Source organism: Kogia breviceps, chromosome 3 (assembly GCF_026419965.1).
Source record: "Kogia breviceps isolate mKogBre1 chromosome 3, mKogBre1 haplotype 1, whole genome shotgun sequence".
In the NCBI taxonomy this organism is placed as follows: domain Eukaryota; kingdom Metazoa; phylum Chordata; class Mammalia; order Artiodactyla; family Physeteridae; genus Kogia; species Kogia breviceps.
The window spans coordinates 98,656,996-98,677,558 of NC_081312.1; the positions used below are offsets into that span (position 1 = coordinate 98,656,996).

Sequence of the window (20,563 nt, forward strand, 5' to 3'; positions counted from 1 at the left end):
TTGCATGCTGTTAATAATTTCTAACTAAATTAATCAAACTAATTAATTTGATGTAACAGGAACTGATGCAAACGGATTTCATTATCAAGGTAATCTAAGTATATAAAATTCTATCTCTATTTAAATTGATTCCCTTTGAAATTTTTCTGTAAATGACATAGCTTCACCAGAAATGCTCACAGGGACTGATTCATAGATGTAATAGTATTACAACTGGACAGACTAAAAAATAAATAACATAGAAAATAATAATCAAGGGTAAATGTCCTGGTTCTACCCTCAAATCATTGAGTAGTATCAGACCTAGCTGTGCTCACTGTTATGCTCTTCACCTTCAAATTATTTAGAACAGTGACATTCTAACTCATGAGTGTCAAGTAAGTCCCATATCAGCGTTGCTTCTGAACTAAGCTTAAATAGTCAATGCTTAATCTTGATCTGGCAATGCTATTGTGGTTTTGTTTTATGACTTGATTTGCACCAAAAGTATAAAAAGTAAAAAGAAAAAAAGGTGGGGAGGTGTGGGCGGGACTACCTTTATTATCTTGGCAGACAGGCAAATTTTTCCCTTAGAGTTAAACAAATTCTGCATACTCAACTGTCAAGTTATCTTGAGGTGAAAGATTTACAAGAGCAAAGAGGTAATTATGTGAGCAAAGATTTGAAAACCTAGAGCACATCAATCAATTTGATGTTGCATTAACAGGTCTCTTCTTTTACCTGTACAGCTATGTAAGACAAATCACTCTGTTCACTCTTGATATCCCAGTCCTCATCTGTTTCTGAGTCACTGGAGTGTCAAAGAGAGGGGACGTTCTAGACCACAATTCATCAGTCTGAGTAGTTGCATTACATAGTCGTGTTCCAAACACTTTCACTTTGGCCAGAATACCTGAAGGAGAATAAACACAATTACCTATGAGTTAGAATTTGCTTTTCATATACAAAAGACTAGTTCAATTGATCAATCAACTGAAAAGTCAAAACTTACCCACACTGTAGTGAGGGGGTCTCTTCAGAGGTATCTGTGTACTTTTGTGCACTGGGCCTTCCTCACAGTGAGTAGGTACTGAAGTGACATCATTAGATTATCAGCATGGACTTGTGTTTGTATGGCTTGATTTTCATGTGCAATCTAAAAATATAAATCAGAGGAGAATTATACTGAAGGTAAGGCCTTCTTTATATGGTTTTATCTCCTAAAAGTTACAAACAATGAAAGAGTATAGATAATACTTTTCAAGGTCACATATTAGGAAGGCTAGAATTTGAACCCAGGCAAGCTGGCTCCATAGTCCAAAATCTTAAGAAGTCTGCCATACTGTCCTTTACTATTTCTAAGTCTATTTCTAAGCATTGTGGTCAAGCAGAAATCTATATGCTATTAAGCTATTTGCTGACAACCCATTAAATTTTCCCTAAATCAACAGCTGGAAGAGATAATACTACTAGTATTAAATGATTATAATAGTATTAAGTATATTACAGCAAAGCAGTAGCATCATTCTAGAAAACCTAATCATCAGTCCTTTATACATGACAGAGAAATAATTTAAGATAATACGCTTTAATGTTTTTATGCTTTCCTGAGAAAAGTTACAACGTGAAATGGAAATTTTGATTTACGGGAGTAGTAAGAGGTAGAAAGGAGGAGAATTTGGATATTCAGAAGGTAATGTACGACTGAGTACCTGGAAATTATGTGGAAAAGGCTAAGAAAAGATATCTGGAAAATGTAAGAGGGCCTGAGGGAAGAAAAAATAAGTGACAGAGAAATGAAAAAAGTACTTTGTAATTTTACCTAGACCACTGAAAAAAAATTTTAGCAAGCATCCTTGGTTGCTGTAACTCAGGCTTTGAATGCCCAAATTAAAGAAACTTTATGAAGAAAATTTTGTGAAGAGCCCCTTTGTAACATGAAGAATTACAACTAATATTTTTGAGGATTTAAATAAAAATTGAAATCTTTATCTTTGTGTTTATAGTTATGACTAATTTTTTTTTTCCCACTAGGTGGGCCTCTCACTGTTGTGGCCTCTCCCGTTGTGGAGCACAGGCTCCCGACGTGCAGGCTCAGCGGCCATGGCTCACAGGCCCAGCCACTCCGCGGCATGTGGGATCTTCCAGGACCAGGGCACGAACCCATGTTCCCTGCATTGGCAGGCGGATTCTCAACCACTGCGCCACCAGGGAAGCCCAGACTAATTTTGACAGCTAATCTACTTCTACTTTTAAGCCAAGCATTATAAAGGTCTAGAGTAAGTATTTATTTCTTTATAAAACAGATGTACTCCTGATAAAATGGAGTTTTAGGAATTTATTCAGGCTTTAAAAAATAACTTTTGTTCCCTTTATAACAGTAATACATTGTATCACTGAGGAAAATTTGCACTATACAGAGAAGCAAAAAGAAAAAAAAATTAGCTGTAATCCCATCATTCATAGCTAACAACTTCATATTTTGGTATCATTTTTGTCTTTTTCTATGTATTTTTAAAAATTGGAAACGTGTTTTATAATCTTGTTTTCCTCTTTAATACATCATGTTTCCATGTTATTAAATATTCTACATATAATTTTTATGGCTGCATACAATCTGTTGTACAGATATACTGTAATTTATTACAACAATCCATAATATTAGAAATCTTTGAACAAAAATTTTTGTGTACATACACGATTATTTCTTTATATTAAAAATTTAAGAAACAGAATTTCCAGATATGTATTAATCAACTGGAACATGAATCAAAATAAAATTTTTAGAATGAGGCAGAGAAAGACAAAATGATGAAGGCTATAGAAAAGGTCATAAGAGATATAGCAGAAAAGATGAAAAAGCATAATATATAAGTTGTAGTCCCAAAGGAAAAGAAAGAAAATGGGACAGAAACAATATTTGAACAAATAACATCTGAGAATTTACCAAAATTAATACAGGAATTAACACATGGTTTTACAAAAGTACTAAATGTATTCACTAAAATAAAAACAAAGGAAACCATATCTTTGCATATTACAGTAAAAATGGAAAACAAAGAGAAAAACTTAGGAGCCAGAGGAAAAAAGATACATTGTCTTCAAAGGGGCAACCATAAGACACAGTAAGGCCTAAACTCTTAAGGATACACAAAGATTAAAATAAAAGGGTGTAAAAAAGATCTAATACGTTAACACTAACCTACAGAAAGCTGGTGCTGCTATATTGGTGCTATATAATAACACAGCTTCAAAATATATAACACAAAAATTGTTAGAAGACTAAACATGTAAATTAAAAACCGAGGCGGAAGATTTTTAACACACCTCTCTCAGTAACTAACAGGCAGGCAAAGATTCCATAGGGATATAAGAAATTTAAACATGATTAACAGACATATGTGGAGAAATGTACCCAACTGCAGAACACACATTCACCTCAAGTACATATGGAACATTTATAAAAACTAACCTACGTTAGGCCTAATACAGTTTCAATAAATTTCAAAAGATTAAATCCATATGATGTATATTCTCTGGCCACAGTGTAACTGACTAGAAGTCTATAACAAAAATATAACTACAAAATACCTGCATGTTTGGAAATTTCTAAATAAGTATATTTAAAAATAAGTAACCCATGATAAAATTACAGTGGAAATTAGAAGATATTTTACACTAAATAGTAATAAAAATATTCAAAATCTAAAACTTGTGGGATTCAGTTAATGTTACACTTAGAAGGGCATTTATAGTCTTAAATGTACACAATAGTATAGAAAAAATTAATTAGTCCTAATTTAGATTACAATTTTAACACCATTCAAAAAATTATTTCACAAAATATTTCTAACGCATCTTCATTTCAGGAGTTTTCCCTCAAACAATAAACTCTACTGAATTCTACATTTGGGAAATAAGCATGTCAAACTTAGCTGTCTTATCTGCCATTCACTATGAAAATTCTGGAAATCAATGATCCAATTTAATGCTCAAAAAGTTAAAGAAAGAATGGTAAATAAAAATTGAAAACATAGAGAGATGAGAGAGTGAACTGTAATCTAAATGATGGACTTCGAGTTATAACGATGTGTCAGTGTAGGCTCATCAGTTATAACAAATGTACCACTCTGGTGGGGGATGTTGATAATGGAGAAGGCTATGCATGTGTGGCATAGCAGGGGGTAATTGGATAATCCATCTTCCCCTAAATTTTGCTGTGAACCTAAAACTTTTCTAAAAAACTAAAGCCTTAAAAAGTTAAAGAAAAATACTGGAAATCTTTTATTATGCAGCTCAATGTTCATAGCAGCATTATTTAAAATCGCTAAGACATGGAAGCAACCTAAGGGTCCAGCAACAGAAGAACGGATAAGGAAGATGTGGCATATAAATATATAACATTACTCAGCCATAAAAAAGAATGAAATCTTGCCATCTGCAACAACATGGATGACCCTGAGGGTATTATTCTTAGGGAAATAAGTCAGACAGAGAAAGACAAATACTGTATATTTTCATTTATATGTGGAACCTAAAAAATAAAACAAATGAAGGAATATAACAAAACTGAAACAGACTCTTAGATACAGAGAGCAGACTAGCAGTTAACAGTGGGGAGAGGGGTGGAGGGAGGGGCAAAATAGGGAAAGGGGATTAAGAGGTACAAACTATTGGGAATAAAATAAATAAGATACAGAGGGCAGACAGCATAAGCAAGAAGAACTACAATCCTGCAGCCCGTGGAACAAAAACTACATTCACAGAAAGATAGACAAGATGAAAAGGCAGAGGGCTATGTACCAGATGAAGGAACAAGACAAAACCCCAGATAAACAACTAAATGAAGTGGAGATAGGCAACCTTCCAGAAAAAGAATTCAGAATAATGATAGTAAAGATGATCCAGGACCTTAGAAAAAGAATGGAGGCAAAGATCGAGAAGGTGCAAGAAATGTTTAAAAAAGATCTAGAAGAATTAAAGAACAAACAAACAGAGATGAACAACAATCTTTGAGAAGATAAACAAAAATTGATAAAACATTAGCCAGATTCATCAAGAAAAAGAGGGAGAGGACTCAAATCAATAAAATTAGAAATGAAAAAGGAGAAGTTACAACAGACACTGCAGAAATACAAAGCAACCTAAGAGACTACTACAAGTAACTCTATGCCAATAAAATGGACAACCTGGAAGAAATGGACAAATTCTTAGAAAGGCATAAGCTTCCAAGAGTGAACCGGGAAGAAATAGAAAATATGAATAGACCAATCACAAGTAATGAAATTGAAACTGTGATTAAAAATCTTCCAACAAACAAAGTCCAGGACCAGATGGCTTCAAAGGTGAATTTATCAAACATTTAGAGAAGAGCTAACACCCATCCTTCTCAAACGCTTCCAAAAAACTGCAGAGGAAGGAACACTCCCAAACTCATTCTATGAGGCCACCATCACCCTGATACCAAAACCAGACAAAGATACTACAAGAAATGAAAATTACAGACCATTATCACTGATGAATATACATGCAAAAATCCTCAACAAAATACTAGCAAACAGAATCCAACAACACATTAAAAGGATCATACACCATGATCAAGTGGGATTTATCCCAGGAATGCAAGGATTCTTCAATATATGCAATTCAATCAATGTGATACACCATATTAACAAACTGAAGAAGAAAAACCATATGATCATCTCAATAGAAGCAGAAAAACCTTTTGACAAAATTCAACACTCATTCATGATAAGAACTCTCCAGAAAGTGGGCATAGAGGGAACCTACCTCAACATAATAAAGGCCATACACGACAAACCCACAGCAAACATTATTCTCAATGGTGAAAACCTGAAAGCATTTCCTCTAAAATCAGGAACAAGACTAGGATGTCCACTTTCACCACTATTATTCAACATAGTTTTGGAAGTCCTAGCCACGGCAATCAGAGAAGAGAAAGAAATAAAAGGAATACAAATCGGAAAAGAAGAAGTAAAACTGTCACTGTTTGCAGATGACATGACACTATACATAGAGAATCCTAAAGATGCCACCAGGAAACTACTAGAGCTAATCAATGAATTTGGTAAAGTTGCAGGATAAAAAAATCAATGCACAGAAATCTCTTGCATTCCTATATACTAACAACGAAAGTTCAGAAAGAGAAATTAAGGAAACAATCTCGTTCACCATTGCAATAGAAAGAATAAAATACCTAGGAATAAACCTACCTAGGGAGACAAAAGACCTGTATGCAGAAAACTATAAGACCCTGATGAAAGAAATTAAAGATACCAATAGATGGAGAGATATACCACGTTCTTGGATTGGAAGAACCAATATTGTGAAAATGACTATACTACCCAAAGCAATCTACAGATTCAATGCAATCCCTATCAAATTATCAATGGCATTTTTTATGGAACTAGAACAAAAAAATCTTAAAATTTGTATGGAGACACAAAAGACCCCAAATAGCCAAAGCAGTCTTGAGGGAAAGAAACTGAGCTGGAGGAATCAAACTGCCTGATTTCAGACCGTTCTACAAAGGTACAGTAATCAAGACAATATGGTACTGGCAAAAAACAGAAATATAGATGAGTGGAACAGGATATAAAGCCCAGAGATAAACCCACGCACCTATGGTCAACTAATCTATGATAGAGGAGGCAAGGATATACAATGGAGAAGACATTCTACTCAATAAGTGGTGCTGGGAAAACTTGACAGCTACATGTAAAAGAATGAAATTAGCACACTCCCTAACACCATACACAAAAATAAACTCCAAATGGATTAAAGACCTAAATGTAAGACTGGACACTATAAAACTCTTAGAGGAAAACACGGAATGAACACTCTTTGACATAAATCACAGCAAGATCTTTTTTGATCCACCTCCTAGAGTAATGGTAATAAAAACAAAAATAAACAAATGGGACCTAATAAAACTTTTGCTTTTGCACAGCAAAGCAAACTATAAACACGATGAAAAGACAATCCTCAGAATGGGAGAAAATATTTGCAAATGAAGCAACTGACAAAGCATTAATCTCCAATATTTACAAGCAGCTCATGCAGCTCAATATGAAAAAAACAAACAATCCAATCTAAAAATGGGCAGAAGACCTAAATAGAGATTTCTCCAAAGAAGACCTACAGATGGCCAAGAGGCACATGAAAAGCTGCTGTCACTAATTATTAGAGAAATGCAAATCAAAACTGCAATGAGGTATCACCTCACACCAGTTAGAATGGCCATCATCAGAAAATCTACAAACAATAAATGCTGGAGAGGGTGTGGGGAAAACGGAACCCTCTTGTACTGTTGGTGGGAATGTAAATTGATACAGCCACTATGGAGAACAGTATGGAGGTTCCTTAAAAAACTAAAAATAGACTTAACATATGACCCAGCAATCCCACTACTGGGCATAAACCCAGAGAAAACTATAATTCAAAAAGACATATGCACGCCAATGTTCACTGCAGCACTATTTACAATAGCCAGGTCATGGAAACAACCTAAATGCCCATCAAATGGATAAAGAAGCTGTGGTACATATATACAATGGAATATTACTCAGCCATAAAAAGAAACAAAATTGGGTCATTTGTAGAGACGTGGATGGATCCAGAGACTGTCATACAGAGTGAAGTAAGTCAGAAAGAGAAAAACAAATATATGTGGATATATGTGTATATATGTGGAACAGATAAACCAGTTTTCAGGGCAGAAATAGAGACACAGATGTAGAGAACAAAAGTATGGACACCAAGTGGGGAAAGCCGTGGGTGGTGGTGGTGGTGGTGGTGGTATGATGAATTGGGAGATTGGGATTGACATGTATACACTGATGTGTATAAAATGGATGACTAATAAGAACCTGCTGTAAAAAATAAATAAATAAAATAAAATTCAATAATTCAAAAATAAATAAATAAATAAATAATATACAAGGATGTAATGTACAGCACAGGCAATACAGCCAATACTTCAAAATAACCTTGTATGGAGTCTAATCTATAAAAATATCGACTATGTTGTACACCTAAAACTAATATAATTTTGTAAGTCAACTGTACTTCAATTAAAAAGAATACTAGAAGTCTGTTAAAAAATGTAAGCAGTTGGGCAAAATTTGAAGTATTTGGTAATTCAATATTTTGTCTTCACATAAGCAAGTTAGTTATCCTTAAGGTCTCCTTTGTTTGAAATACTACATCTGAATATGTAAAGATATCCTAGTGTTTAAGTGAAGTTTTCACATTTTAACAAGTTTGTTTAATGTGAAAACATATAGGAAAAGGTCTATGTTAATCATTTTAGCTCAGTAATGCATAAATCTAGTGTATCAATTAAAAATCAAAGCTGAACAAAATAATTTGAAGGGAAGAAATAATAATAGAAATAAAAAGAAAATAATATCAGAGAGAAGATCAAAAGGCAGAGTTCATTCTTTGAAAAGACTAATAAAAATCGATAAAAAGAATGAAAAAGCAAAAATTACTAACAGATCATAAAGAATTTTAAAAGATAGAGTATCATGAACACTTTTGTGTCAATACGTTTAAAAATTTAGATTAAACTGACACATTTTTTGAAAAATACAACTTATCAAAATGGATATAGAAACAGAAATACTCTGAATAACCCCATAACTATTAAAGAAATTGAATCCATCATTAAAAAATCTTCTCATAAGGAAAACTCCAGGACTAGGTGTCTTTTTCAGTGAATTCCACAAAATATTAATATCAAATTTATTAGTGGACATATAATGCCAATTTATATAAACTTTTCCAGAGAATGATGAAAGAGGGGACAACTCCAAACTGTTCAGCATAATCTTGAAACCAAAACCTGAAAAAGGCATTTCAAGAAAGAACAGGTATAGACCAATTTTGCCTATGAACACATATGCAAAAATTCTAAATAGAATGTTAACAAATGAAATTAAACAATACCTAAAAGAATAATACACCTTGGCCAAATTGGGTTTGCTTCAGCCATGCAAGTTTGACTCTATATTTCAAAACCAGGCAATAAAGTTCACTACATTAACAGAATAATAAGCAAAATACGTGATCATTAATAGGTTCAGAAAAAGCATTTGAAAAAATTCAACATCATTTATGATTTAAATCTGTAGCCAAAACTTGGAATAGAGGGGAATATTTCTTTTTATGGTAAGAGCAGCTACCAAAAGAACTATAGCAAAAATCATATCAAATGGTGAAATATTAATGACTTTTCCTTTGAAAATAGGAATGAGAAAAGGATTCCCCATCACTTCTTCTGTTTCCCATGCTGTACTGGAGGTTCTAGCTAGTGCAATAGGAAGAATAAGAAACAAAAGCATAAACATCAAAAACTATATGCATATATTTTTTATACATGTAGAAAATCCAAAAGTATCTGCAAATTACCAGAATTAATAAATGAGTTTAACAACGTTTCTGGTTACAAGGTCAACAAAAATCCATTTATCCACATACATTTATAGAAAATAAAATTTTAGATAATACTATTTATAATAGCAAAATCAAATAGGAACAAATCTAATGAAATATGTACAAGACCTCTATATAGAACGCCATAATGTTTTTAAGAGAAATGTAAAAACCCAAATAAATGGAGGGATACATTATGTTCATGGATTGGAAGAATCAGTAATGTCAATATGCTCTTTCTCCCTACATTCACTTAAAAATTCAATGCACTCTCAGTCAAAATCCCAACAGATAATTTGTGGAAATTGATGAACCAATCCTAAAATATATACGGAAATTTAAAGAGCCCAAAATAGCCAAGACATCCATGAAGATGAACAGGTAAGAGGAATTAATCAACTGGATATTAATTTTTTTTGGCAGGGGGCTGTACAATGACCATGTGCTTTATTTCTTCTGCTCTGTGATTTTTAATTTCAATAGTAAACTCCATATACAGTAAAACTACTTGATTACCTCAACTTTGGTTTAGATTAAGGTCTCATAAAGAATTTTAGCAAGTACTTTTAAACTAATACCATAAAACACAATCATTATTGAAAATAAGCATCTGTCACAAAAACATGCCAACTGGATATTAATTCTTAACATAAGCTATAGTAAAGTATTGTGATAATGGTGTAAAGATAGGCAAACATAAATGGAACAGAATTTTAAAATGTCAAAACAGACTAATGTGTATATGAAAACTTGATTTATGACAAAGCTGACACTGCAGGACAATGAGGAAATGCTAGCCTTTTCAATAAAAGATGCTGAGTCAATCGCGTATCTATATGAGGAAAAAATGAAACAAACTCCACTTCATACACAAAAATCAATTCTGAATGGGTTGTAGATATGAATGTAAAGACTAAAAACAGTAAGTTTATGGAAAACAGAGAAGTAGCATGCTTTAAGCATTAAGTACACAGAAAAAGATGGTTAGGTTGGCCTACATTAAAATTAAGCACTAAGTACACACACACACACACACACACACACACACACACACACACACACACAAGAAAAGCTCAGTACATCAAAAGACACTATTAAGAGTGAAGAGAAGGTAGTTAAAGCATATTTAACTGACAAAGGACTTGAAGACAGAATTTATTAAGAACTCTATATCAACAAGAAAAAGACAATCCAACAGAAAAATCGGCATATTGCCAAAGAAGCTATCCAAATGTTCAATTAACATTTGAAAAGTTGTTCCCTTACTAATGTCATTTATGAAATGAGAAAGCAAAGTAAACCACCATTACACACCCTTCAAAAAGGGTCAATGTGAAAGACCGACAACCCAAGTGTAGGCAAGAATGTGAAACAACGTAAACTCTGATTATGCTTCTAGTAGTGTAAATTAGTACAACTATTTTAGAAAATTATCTGGTATTATTTACTGAAGTTTAATATAATAATATGTCCCAGAAATTCTAGGTATATATCATCAGAAACGTGTTCACATATGAAAAAGACATGTAGAAGGATGTTTACAGCAGGATTACTTCTAATAGCCCCCAAATGGTAACAACCCAAATGTCCAACAACAGAAGAGATTAAAAAATTTTTTGGTATATTCATACAATAAACTGCTATATAGTAATGCAAACATATTACTACTATGTGCGACAATATGGATGAATCTTACAAATATAATGTTGAACAAAAAAGCCAGATGCAAGAAATGCCTATAGTACGATTCTACTTACATCAAGTTCAAAAGAAAGCAAACTTGGTTGCTTTGAGGATGGAGGAGGAGTTAGGCTTGGGCTCTTGAGTTGCTAGTAATGTTCTAATTCTTTGACCTATAGTTGTTACACTTGTTCAGTTTCTGATAATTTAATCATTTAAGTACTTTCCTGTATCTTGCTATATTTGAATTAAAGTTTAAAAAATACAGTTGGGTTAGAAAAACAAGGATGCAAAATTAACAGTTAAGGAGAGACAATAATTCTAGCTATATGAAGCAAAATATCAGTGTATGGTGCTCATCAGAACCCCCTTTTTTCCTTGGAGGTGGCCCCTAATCTTTCCTCAAGCTCCCTAAAGATAGGCTACATTCATACTTCTATTTATCTACATATAGCACAAAACACCCAAAACAGTGTTTACAACAGCTCCTCAATAAATATTGTAGAGTGATTTGAAATTTGCTGTTTAGTCAGTTGGTCTTGGAAAGAAAAAGTGAGTGGGGGAAGGAGTGAAAGTTGGCACAAGTAAACCTTCTTAGAGATGCTATTGGGGTTCTCAATCCAGACCAGCTAAAACTTTATTGCTATCAAGTCTAAATAAACTTTTTAAACTTTATATAAAGTACTATTATTAAAACTTACACATAGTTTCCTAATAACTCACCATGTATATTAATGTAATATGGATTGTTAGAAGTGTTGGCTGGATATATTTACTAACTGGAAAACAGAGTTGGTATCTATTCTAGATTTCTCAATAGTTAGCCTTTGTTGTATTTTAAGATCTCTGGTTGTTTTATGAGCCTGGCTTTTCTTCTCACAATTTTTGATTAGATGATAGAATTATGAGGAAGAAAAATGGTGTAAGGGTGTGTGTGGCACGTTTAATATTTACCTCTTTTACTACATATTTATATATATCTATATATAGATGTACATATATGGGCTTGGGTGAAGGTTGGCTAGGCAATGATGGTGGATAGATGGTTCAAGGAAGAGGCAGATGTCTTGACTGGTATACAGCTTGGTGAGAATGGAAACTGGCAGAGAACTGAAATTCTACTGTACTAAAAAAACTGTTCTCATAGTCACATAATCATTCCACAAATATTTATTGAATTCCTTAAATTTGCAAAATATTGTTCTAGTTGCTGGCAATACAATAGTGAACAAATCAGATAAGATCCCTACTCTCACAGAGCTTACATTCTAATGTGAGGACAAACATTAAGCAAATTATACAATTATTTCATGACAACTGTGATGAGTGCAACTGAAGTATATGTGCTAATGAAGTGTATGAAGAATGAGAATACATAATTAGGGAAGCAAAAGGGAAGGATGTTTGAGCAGATTTTTTTTTTTTTTGTGGTACGCGGGCCTCTCACTGTTGTGGCCTCTCCCGTTGCGGAGCACAGGCTCCGGACACGCAGGCTCAGCGGCCATGGCTCACGGGCCCAGCCGCTCCGCAGCATGTGGGATCCTCCCGGACCGGGGCACGAACCCGTGTTCCCTGCATAGGCAGGCGGACTCCCAACCACTGCGCCACCAGGGAAGCCCTTTGAGCAGATTTTTAAAGTAAAAGGACTCAATTGATGATGATGGGAAATGGCAGGGGCATAATTCCAGGGCAGTACATGAAATAATGGAGAAAAGGCTTATTGGTAGGGAAGAATATAGTATGTTCAAAAATTGAAAAGATCAGCATGACTGGTACACAGTGAGCAACAAGGACGGTGGACTGGGATAGGATTGGTGTGGTAGGCAGGGGCAAACAGCATGCAGAGACTTGTAGATTGCGTTAATAATGTTATTCTTCATCCTAACAATTGCAGGTGTCATTAAAGGGTCTTAAGCATCCACCCCAATGTAGGAAACAGGTTGGTATGGCAGAAGAGTTTCTGATTGGCAATTAGACCTAGAGAAAAGGCTCTTGAGGAAATTAACCTCCCGGACTCGCTTCCTTGTGCATAAATATTGAGTCTGAACTAGATGAGCACTTAGGTTTCCTTCAGCTCTAAAATTCAACGAATACCTCTATATATTCAAAGTCAAAATGTCAGTTACAAGTCACCTGACTTCTTGGTGAATTCTTCCTATCTCTAAAACTGAACACAATTTAGATCCAATTAAGAGTCATAATTTAATCTATGTTATGGTGATACGGCTGAAGTTTGACTAACTCAAATTAGACTGAGAAGTCTTCTTTCAGATGGGAAGTGGGCAAGGCAGTAGTTACCAGATGCAAAATAAGTGTAATCGATGCTTATGAGTATCGAGGAAGTAGGCAGAAGAGAGCAAGCTAGGAAAATTCAGCTCATTGGAACGATTTAATTTAAAGGTAGCCAGTCAAGAGGTAGTTTAGGAGAGGGAAGGGATCGGTTATCAGCAAGCCCCATCCTCATCAGCATCTCGTATCCCCCTTCCCCTGCCATTTTGACAGTATAATTGATAATTCCTCAAGCTTATGTAATACGGTATGCAGAAACAGTTTCAAGCACCCCATTCCTTGAGATTTGCTCAAATTAAACACTTTCTATTTAAAAATTCAGGAGCGGAGAGTGAAGGCGACTCTATAATCTGAAGAACGAGAGAGAGAGAGGGAGAGAGACAGAGAGAGAGAGAATGAGTGTGTTTTGGGGAAGAGGAGGTAGAAGAAACTGTAATTCCAGAGTGTTAATGCTAAATTGGCTCTTAGAGATCACTGAGTAAACAGGAAGCTTCGAGGTGAGGTGACTTTCCCAAGACGACACTAAGTGGAGGAGCCTAGCCACAGACCCGGGGTCCTCCAACGACCCTCGGGGACTCCGGGGTGGCCCTTTACCTGTGAAGCTGCAGCCCTCTTCCTGCCCCGGAGGAGTGTACAGCAGGCTGGCCCCGGGGCAGTCTCGGGCTGCCTGACTGCCTGGGGCTCTCCTCTCTTCTCGGGTCCGCCCGCTCCGTCTCCCTCTTCTTGCCCCTTAGGTGCCGGGGAGGACACCCGGTGCACGGTGGGCACGTCGCCCGCCACGAGCCTCAGGCGCCGGGAGAAGCGCAGGTTCTTCTGGATAACCGAAGAGACGTCAAAACAGGCGGGAGCAAAGTGGTCGGAGCAGATGACCGACCTGTTGCCCTCGTACCAGTCGGCGCGGCGGCCCCGCACGAAGCGGTCCCACAGCACCCGCACGGCCCGGTCCTTGGGGAAGCGGAACAGCGACTTCCCGGAAGTGGTGGTGTTGCCGTAGTGCGCGGCCACGCAGCGGGCAGGCATGGCAGCTGACTCCGGGTTGGGAGATGAGAGCCCTCCGCACGGCCGCGCACTCCCTGAGCACTCACCTGCCGGATTCCGCTTATACCTTGTCTCCTCCCCCAACCTCCGGCCGGCGGAAGTGCCGAACTGCGGCCCCACCTGGGAAAGTACCCGGCTGTCGGAGATGATCCTCCTCCTCCTCCCTGCAGCTTCCCCCTGAGAGCAGGTGTCCACAGGCAGAGGGATACAAATTTCGCGCGGGCCCAGCTGAGGTGGGCCGTAAAGAGGGACGGACCGGAAGTGGTGGTTGTCATAGCTACCGAAGTGGCCGGCCTCTTCCCTGTCTTATCCTCCTCTCCACACTCCCGCTCTGTTTTTATGAGGCCAGGAAAATACTACTAGGAAGTGCTGACGTTTTGGGCCCCCCAAGTATAACCAGAGGCTCTAACGAGGGCATCGGCCAGTGATTTGGTGGAGGACCAGACCGGAAATGGTAGTTTCCATGGTAACTCCTGAGCGGGTTGCCTGGGAGATGACCCCTTTCGCTCTCTCTGAATCTGTGCTGTAGCGTCACTTCTAAGGCAGATCTAACTGATCTTCTTGGACTGTCTCCTGCCATGATTCCCGGGAAATACCGCTCTGTTTCTGGCCGGGCTGCGAGCAACGTAGGTTGGGTCTCCTACTGTTTCTTCCCATTCGTAGCGTCCTTTCTGACTGGCGTCTTTGTCCTAGGTGATGGGCTGTATTATTGGAACCAACACCTCTGAATCTACGCAAGCTATTGTTTGACCGAGGCTTGAGATTCCTGGACTGGACCAAGGCACTTGGAGGGTATTTAATATTGTGTGATGGGTATTCAAAGTCTTGTCCAGGATCTGGGCTTCCCAGAAGGTGGAGCTGGTCTGCTGTGAAAGGCTAAGCTTCATTTAAATTTCTTTAACCGGTCAATTCCTTTTTTTTTTTTTTTAATTAAGAAAATATTAACTGGCACCGCCACCTCCTTCACCTGCCTCACTGAGCTATTTACTTAGACCTGAAATAGCAAGTGTCAAAAGCTTTAGGTGCTAAGTAGAGGGTTAAATTGCTGCAGACATTTTGGAAGATAAATCACAGTGAAACCTTTTAATTCTTAGTTGTGATTTTATTGTTTTCAGCAGATCCTCAGAACATGATAATTTACCAGAAGCAAGCAAAAAGCGAGCATTCTGTTTTATTCTAATTTTTTGTTATATCTTTGTGTACTATTTTGGGGAGGTTTGTGTGTGTGTATAAGTTAAGAGCATATTTTATGGTTTAATTTTTACATTGTAGGTGAACTGTGGGCTTCATCTGGTAATTCAAACATCATCGCTTCCTGAAAAAAACAAAGTAAGATTCAAGCAGATTTGTATTTAAATTGAATATAAATTGTTTTATATTCTGCAAAATAGCATGATTTAAAGAGCAGAGTCTAAACTGGAAAATTTAAGTATATTTACTTTGGTCACTAATCTAAAGGTAATTTTTATTTTCTGCCTACACAAAGCCAACTAGTGGTTACCAAAGAAGAGAAGGAAGGGGGAGGGGCAAATTAGGGGTATAGGATTAAGAGATACAAACTACTATGTATAAAATAGATAAGCAAGAAGGATATATTGTATACCTCAGGGAACTATAACCACTGTTTTAACTTTTAATGGAGTATAATCTGTAAAAGCACTGAATCGCGATGTCGTACACCTGAAACTAATATAATATTGTAAATCAACTTTACATCAATTTAAAAACTCAAACAAAACAAAGCCAAAAAAACCACCACCTCTTTAAAAAACTGAATCTTATTTCATCCATTACAAGAGGTAAGGTTTTTTTAAAAATTAATTAATTAATTTATGGCTACATTGGGTCTTCACTGCTGCACGTGGGCTTTCTCTAGTTGCAGCAAATGGGGGCTACTCTTCATTGCAGTGCACGGGTTTCTCATCGCGGTGGCTTCTCGTTGCGGAGCACGGGCCCTAGGCACGCGGGCTTTAGTAGTTGTGGCTCGCGGGCCCCAGAGCGCAGGCTCAGTAGTTGCGGCAAACGGGCTTAGTTGTTCCACGGCACGTGGGATCGTCCCGGACCAGGGACTGAACCTGTTTCCCCTGCATTGGCAGGCACATTCTTATCCACTGCGCCACCAGGGAAGCCCAAGGTGAGTTTTTTGGGTTTTTTTTTTTTTTGCGGTACGCGGGCCTCTCATTGTTGTGGCCTCTCCTGTAGCGGAGCACAGGCTCCGGACGCGCAGGCTCAGCGGCCATGGCTCACGGGCCCAGCCACTCCGCGGCATGTGGGATCCTTACAGACCAGGGCACGAACCCTTGTCCCCTGCATCGGCAGGCGGACTCTCAACCACTGCGCCACCAGGGAAGCCCTTAGGTGGTTTTTTTTTGACATCTAAACATTTCTTAAATCAGGACCCTTCTTAAAACTGATGGCACATCATTGTTTAATTGGGAAAGTTTTTCCTTCTTAGTAGTGTGTAAAATGATGTCATGTCTTACTACTGATGGAATCTTATAATAGATAAAATGTGATAATTTGGGGGCACATATCTAACATTCCAGAAAAAAATTGATTAGCAGTGGAAATATATTAGGCCAAATGCTACTTAGAAGTTAAGATTTGAACATGAAATTCTTTTCCCCAGTTTGCCCTGGCATTTCCATAACTTCTGGCTTTTGATTTGATATGTGAGATACTCATATTCTCCCCCACAGCCCCAACCTCAGCTCTCAGATATACTCACCCACCTCCCACACAACCGTGTTTCAAGACACAACACAAATTTTCCTTCTTTGACCAATTTGGACACCTCCAACTGGCACAACTCGGGTTTTTCCTAAAAAGTTGTTAAATAGATGTCACTGAAGGAAAGTGAAGGGCAGAATTTACAGATAAGAACCTGAGAAGGCTAAGGAGGGGCATGAAGAAGGTGGATGGAAGGACGCCATTGGTCAAGGAGGCAGCTGTGGATTACATTATGTATCTGGAAATAAACACTTGGGAAATAGGCCATTTGATTATCTTGAATAAATAGTAGTTAGCTAGATTAATTGAAAATATTCTTTATTGTAATTGGACCTAATGGATTCCTTCCAAAGCTTTGCTGATTGATTTCATTGGATGAATCCTATTCCACTATTATACATAGTATGTTTCTAGGAACTATGTGCCTCATCCAGATTCTTTCCAAACCATTCATTTTCTCTTGTGTGGACATGTATTCTGAGAAAATACCTTAGCTCATATAATGCATAAGGATATAATGTAAATGCTATTATAATTTTAATAGTAGCATGAGAAACATCATAATTCTTTTATGATATGTATTTAGGGGTTTCGGTAGCTAATCGTGAGAGGTTGTTTTGGTTTTGTTTTTCTCAGTCCTCCTATCAAATAATTTAAAATAAATTTAGAGAAAACCCTTCTTAGAAGGTTTAGATATATAATATTATGTTATAATTGGACTGTTAAAGTTCTAATGATAAGAACATTGTGATATTTTTAAACAGAATTTAGTTTCTATTGTATGTTTTTTGCTTTTCCTTTTGAGAAAATGATTCTTGTAATCACTGAATTGTGGTGAGAGTATGGAGGAATTGCAAGTGGCTCAGACTGGAGCCTGGTTTCATCTGACCTCATGAGACTGACTCTGATTTGTGTGTGCGTGTGTGTGTGTGTGTGTGTGTGTGTGTGTGTGTGTTAAAATACACATCACATAAAATTTACCACTTTAACCATTTTAAATTGTACAAATCAGTGGTATTAAATACATTCACAATGTTGTGCAACCATCACCACTCTCTAGTTTCAGTTTTTATCACCCAAAAGGGAGTCCCTATACCATTAAGCAGTCACTCCACATTCCGCCTTCCCAACCCTCTTGGAAGTCACAAATGTGCCTTCTGTCTCTATAGATTTTTCTATTCTCAGTATTTCATAAATGGAATCATATAATATGTAACATTTTGTGCCTGGCTTTCTTCACTTAGCATGATGCTTTCAAGGTTCATCTATGTTGTAACATATATTGATTATTTTATGTTATTTTATAATTATATTCATTACTTTCTCCAAAAAATATTTTTCTTAAATAATGTTTTTTAGGTTGAATTCAAGCTAAATAAAGAAACGCCATCATTCCCTGGTCGACTCTTACAACATGATCTTGAAAGAAACTACTCAAGTAGGCAAGGTATTGTCAGAGAGTAGAGATCAGATATAGTTTATCTTCTTTAAGTAATATTGTTTAATAATGTTGAATTTCTAGATCCAAAGAGACTTGAATTAAAAATGACATCATTCATTGGTTACCAAATTGATTGGGAATTTGTTTAAATCAGAATTGATTTTATATACACAGCATAGTAGATTATTTCTAATACAGGAAAATCTGTTGTGTTTTAGTTTGGTGTGGGCTCTGCACAAGAGAATGGGAAGGAATCTTCCAAATAATGTCTTAGAACTAGGAAAATAGCTAATTAGTGAGGGTAAGAGTATGGGAACACAGATCTTTAGGGAATAAGGAAACAGTGGAAAGAATGGAAAGTCAGGAGTGGAAAAGAAGCTATCTCTTTCCCTTACCAGCACATATAATTATAGATATATTATATCAAAGGCCTTAAACTTTTGTGTGCATCCCCCAAGATCTTGTTAGAAATGCAGGTTCTTAGTGCTTCCCTTCCCTTGTGCCCATCCCCATTCTGATTTTGTAGGCCTTGGGTGGGATTTGCAAATGTGCGTTTTAGTAATGCCTCAAGTGATTCTGATGGATGTGGTTTGTGGACCACCTTTTGAAACACAGCCTCATATGATCTGGTTATATTTCTGAAATGTATTTTTCCATTCAAGGAGAGATTTTCTTTGGAACATTTGAGTTGTTACTTGGTTGCCAACAACTGTTAGCTATCTATAATGTGCTAGTGTTAAGCACTACAGAATCCTTACATACAGTACTGTCCCCATCTCCTAAGAGTTTATATGAGAGAGCTGATCAGTATAGGCCTGTCTAGATTGTTTATCTCACTACTGCATGAACATGTGGCGATTTTGAATATTTTATTAGTTTTCTTTTTTTGTTTTGTAACTCTGGACTTTCCTCTTGGGCCCATCTAATCTGACATGACTTTTCTCTTTCCTATATCCTATACTCTTGTCTTGGTCAATCGCTGGACGTGAAATCAACCTAACTGCTGTTCCACAGTGTAGGAAGCATGTGTCTTGCCTTTTTTGGTTCGATTCAGTACATATCTACTGAGTGTGTACTGTGTGCCAGACATTGTATTAGGCACCGAGCTATAGATGTGGACCTGAAAATTCTCAAGTAGGAATTTTTTTAATGTTTGCATTGTGAATTTCCTTCACATTTTTGATAATAAATCTTGAATTTGTTTTCTCAAACTTAAATACTTTTCCCAAGGTATTCTTGAGTTAGAGGAGGAAGTTGGTAGACAGATTTGTGTATGTCTGGCTAGGTAAGTTTATTTAAGTGTTAAAGTATTGCTAGATATTTGCTAATGAGAAAATAATATGGTAGCACTGAATTTTGTGAACCTGAAAGATGAATAAACTTGTACATAAATAATGACCCATAAAATACAAATTAATTCTTTAGGGAAAAATAAACGTATTTTTTACATTAAAAGATTTTATTCAAACTCATTCTCTGTGACATTTGTCCCTGATTGTTTCCAAATGTGCCTCCTTCCAGTCAGTTTCATGCAGTGAAGGCCACACAGTGTGTAGCTGTTTTCTTGACTTTTGTACTCAGTGTTCTTCTTCCAAAGGCACAAAACTTTGGAAAAATTGTAAGTAGCAGTTTATCAGGAAAAGTTGAGGAATCTCTATCTAATAGACTGCATCCTGATACCCAATTATTATAATTAATTTCACCTCATTCTTATTTTTTCTATTTTTCAAAATTAATTGGACATATATAATCACCTGTCACCATAAATGAACCAGTGGTACTCTCAGTCCAAAGTAAAGAAACTCTATGTTTTAGTTAGGCTACTTAGTCTAAAACTTGGAATGTGATTTTTTTAGGCTTTTTATATTAATGTTAAGAGTTAACCCCTGTATCCTTGAGATTTTGTAAGAGCCAGGGACTGCTATACAGTGAAACCTCAGTTAACCAGAC

The 20,563-nt window shown here is 36.6% G+C and overlaps 2 protein-coding genes across 8 annotated transcripts in view; one reads left to right on the plus strand and one right to left on the minus strand.

The window, feature by feature from the left end:
* Positions 1-615: 615 nt before the first annotated feature.
* On the minus strand, positions 616-14,483 carry THAP10 (THAP domain containing 10). The gene is given in 5 exon segments (XM_059056921.2): positions 616-797; positions 800-892; positions 992-1,087; positions 1,090-1,135; positions 13,999-14,483. Coding segments are annotated over 5 exon segments (759 nt in total). The 5' UTR covers positions 14,425-14,483; the 3' UTR covers positions 616-699.
* The window catches only part of LRRC49 (leucine rich repeat containing 49), a 135,365-nt gene continuing 129,285 nt past the window's right edge, over positions 14,484-20,563 (plus strand). The window contains exons 1-4 of one of the 7 annotated variants that reach the window (XM_067029263.1): positions 14,936-15,068; positions 15,136-15,234; positions 15,715-15,771; positions 18,532-18,619. Coding sequence is in view for 3 of the 7 variants with exons in the window: in XM_059057066.2 (XP_058913049.1) it covers positions 15,021-15,068; positions 15,715-15,771; positions 18,532-18,619 (193 nt within the window). In the remaining 4 variants the exon portion in view is untranslated. Of the gene's footprint in view, positions 15,235-15,714; positions 15,772-18,531; positions 18,620-20,563 lie in introns of all 7 variants that reach the window. The other 6 variants (XM_059057066.2, XM_067029261.1, XM_059057065.2 and 3 more) reach the window with 6 other exon arrangements.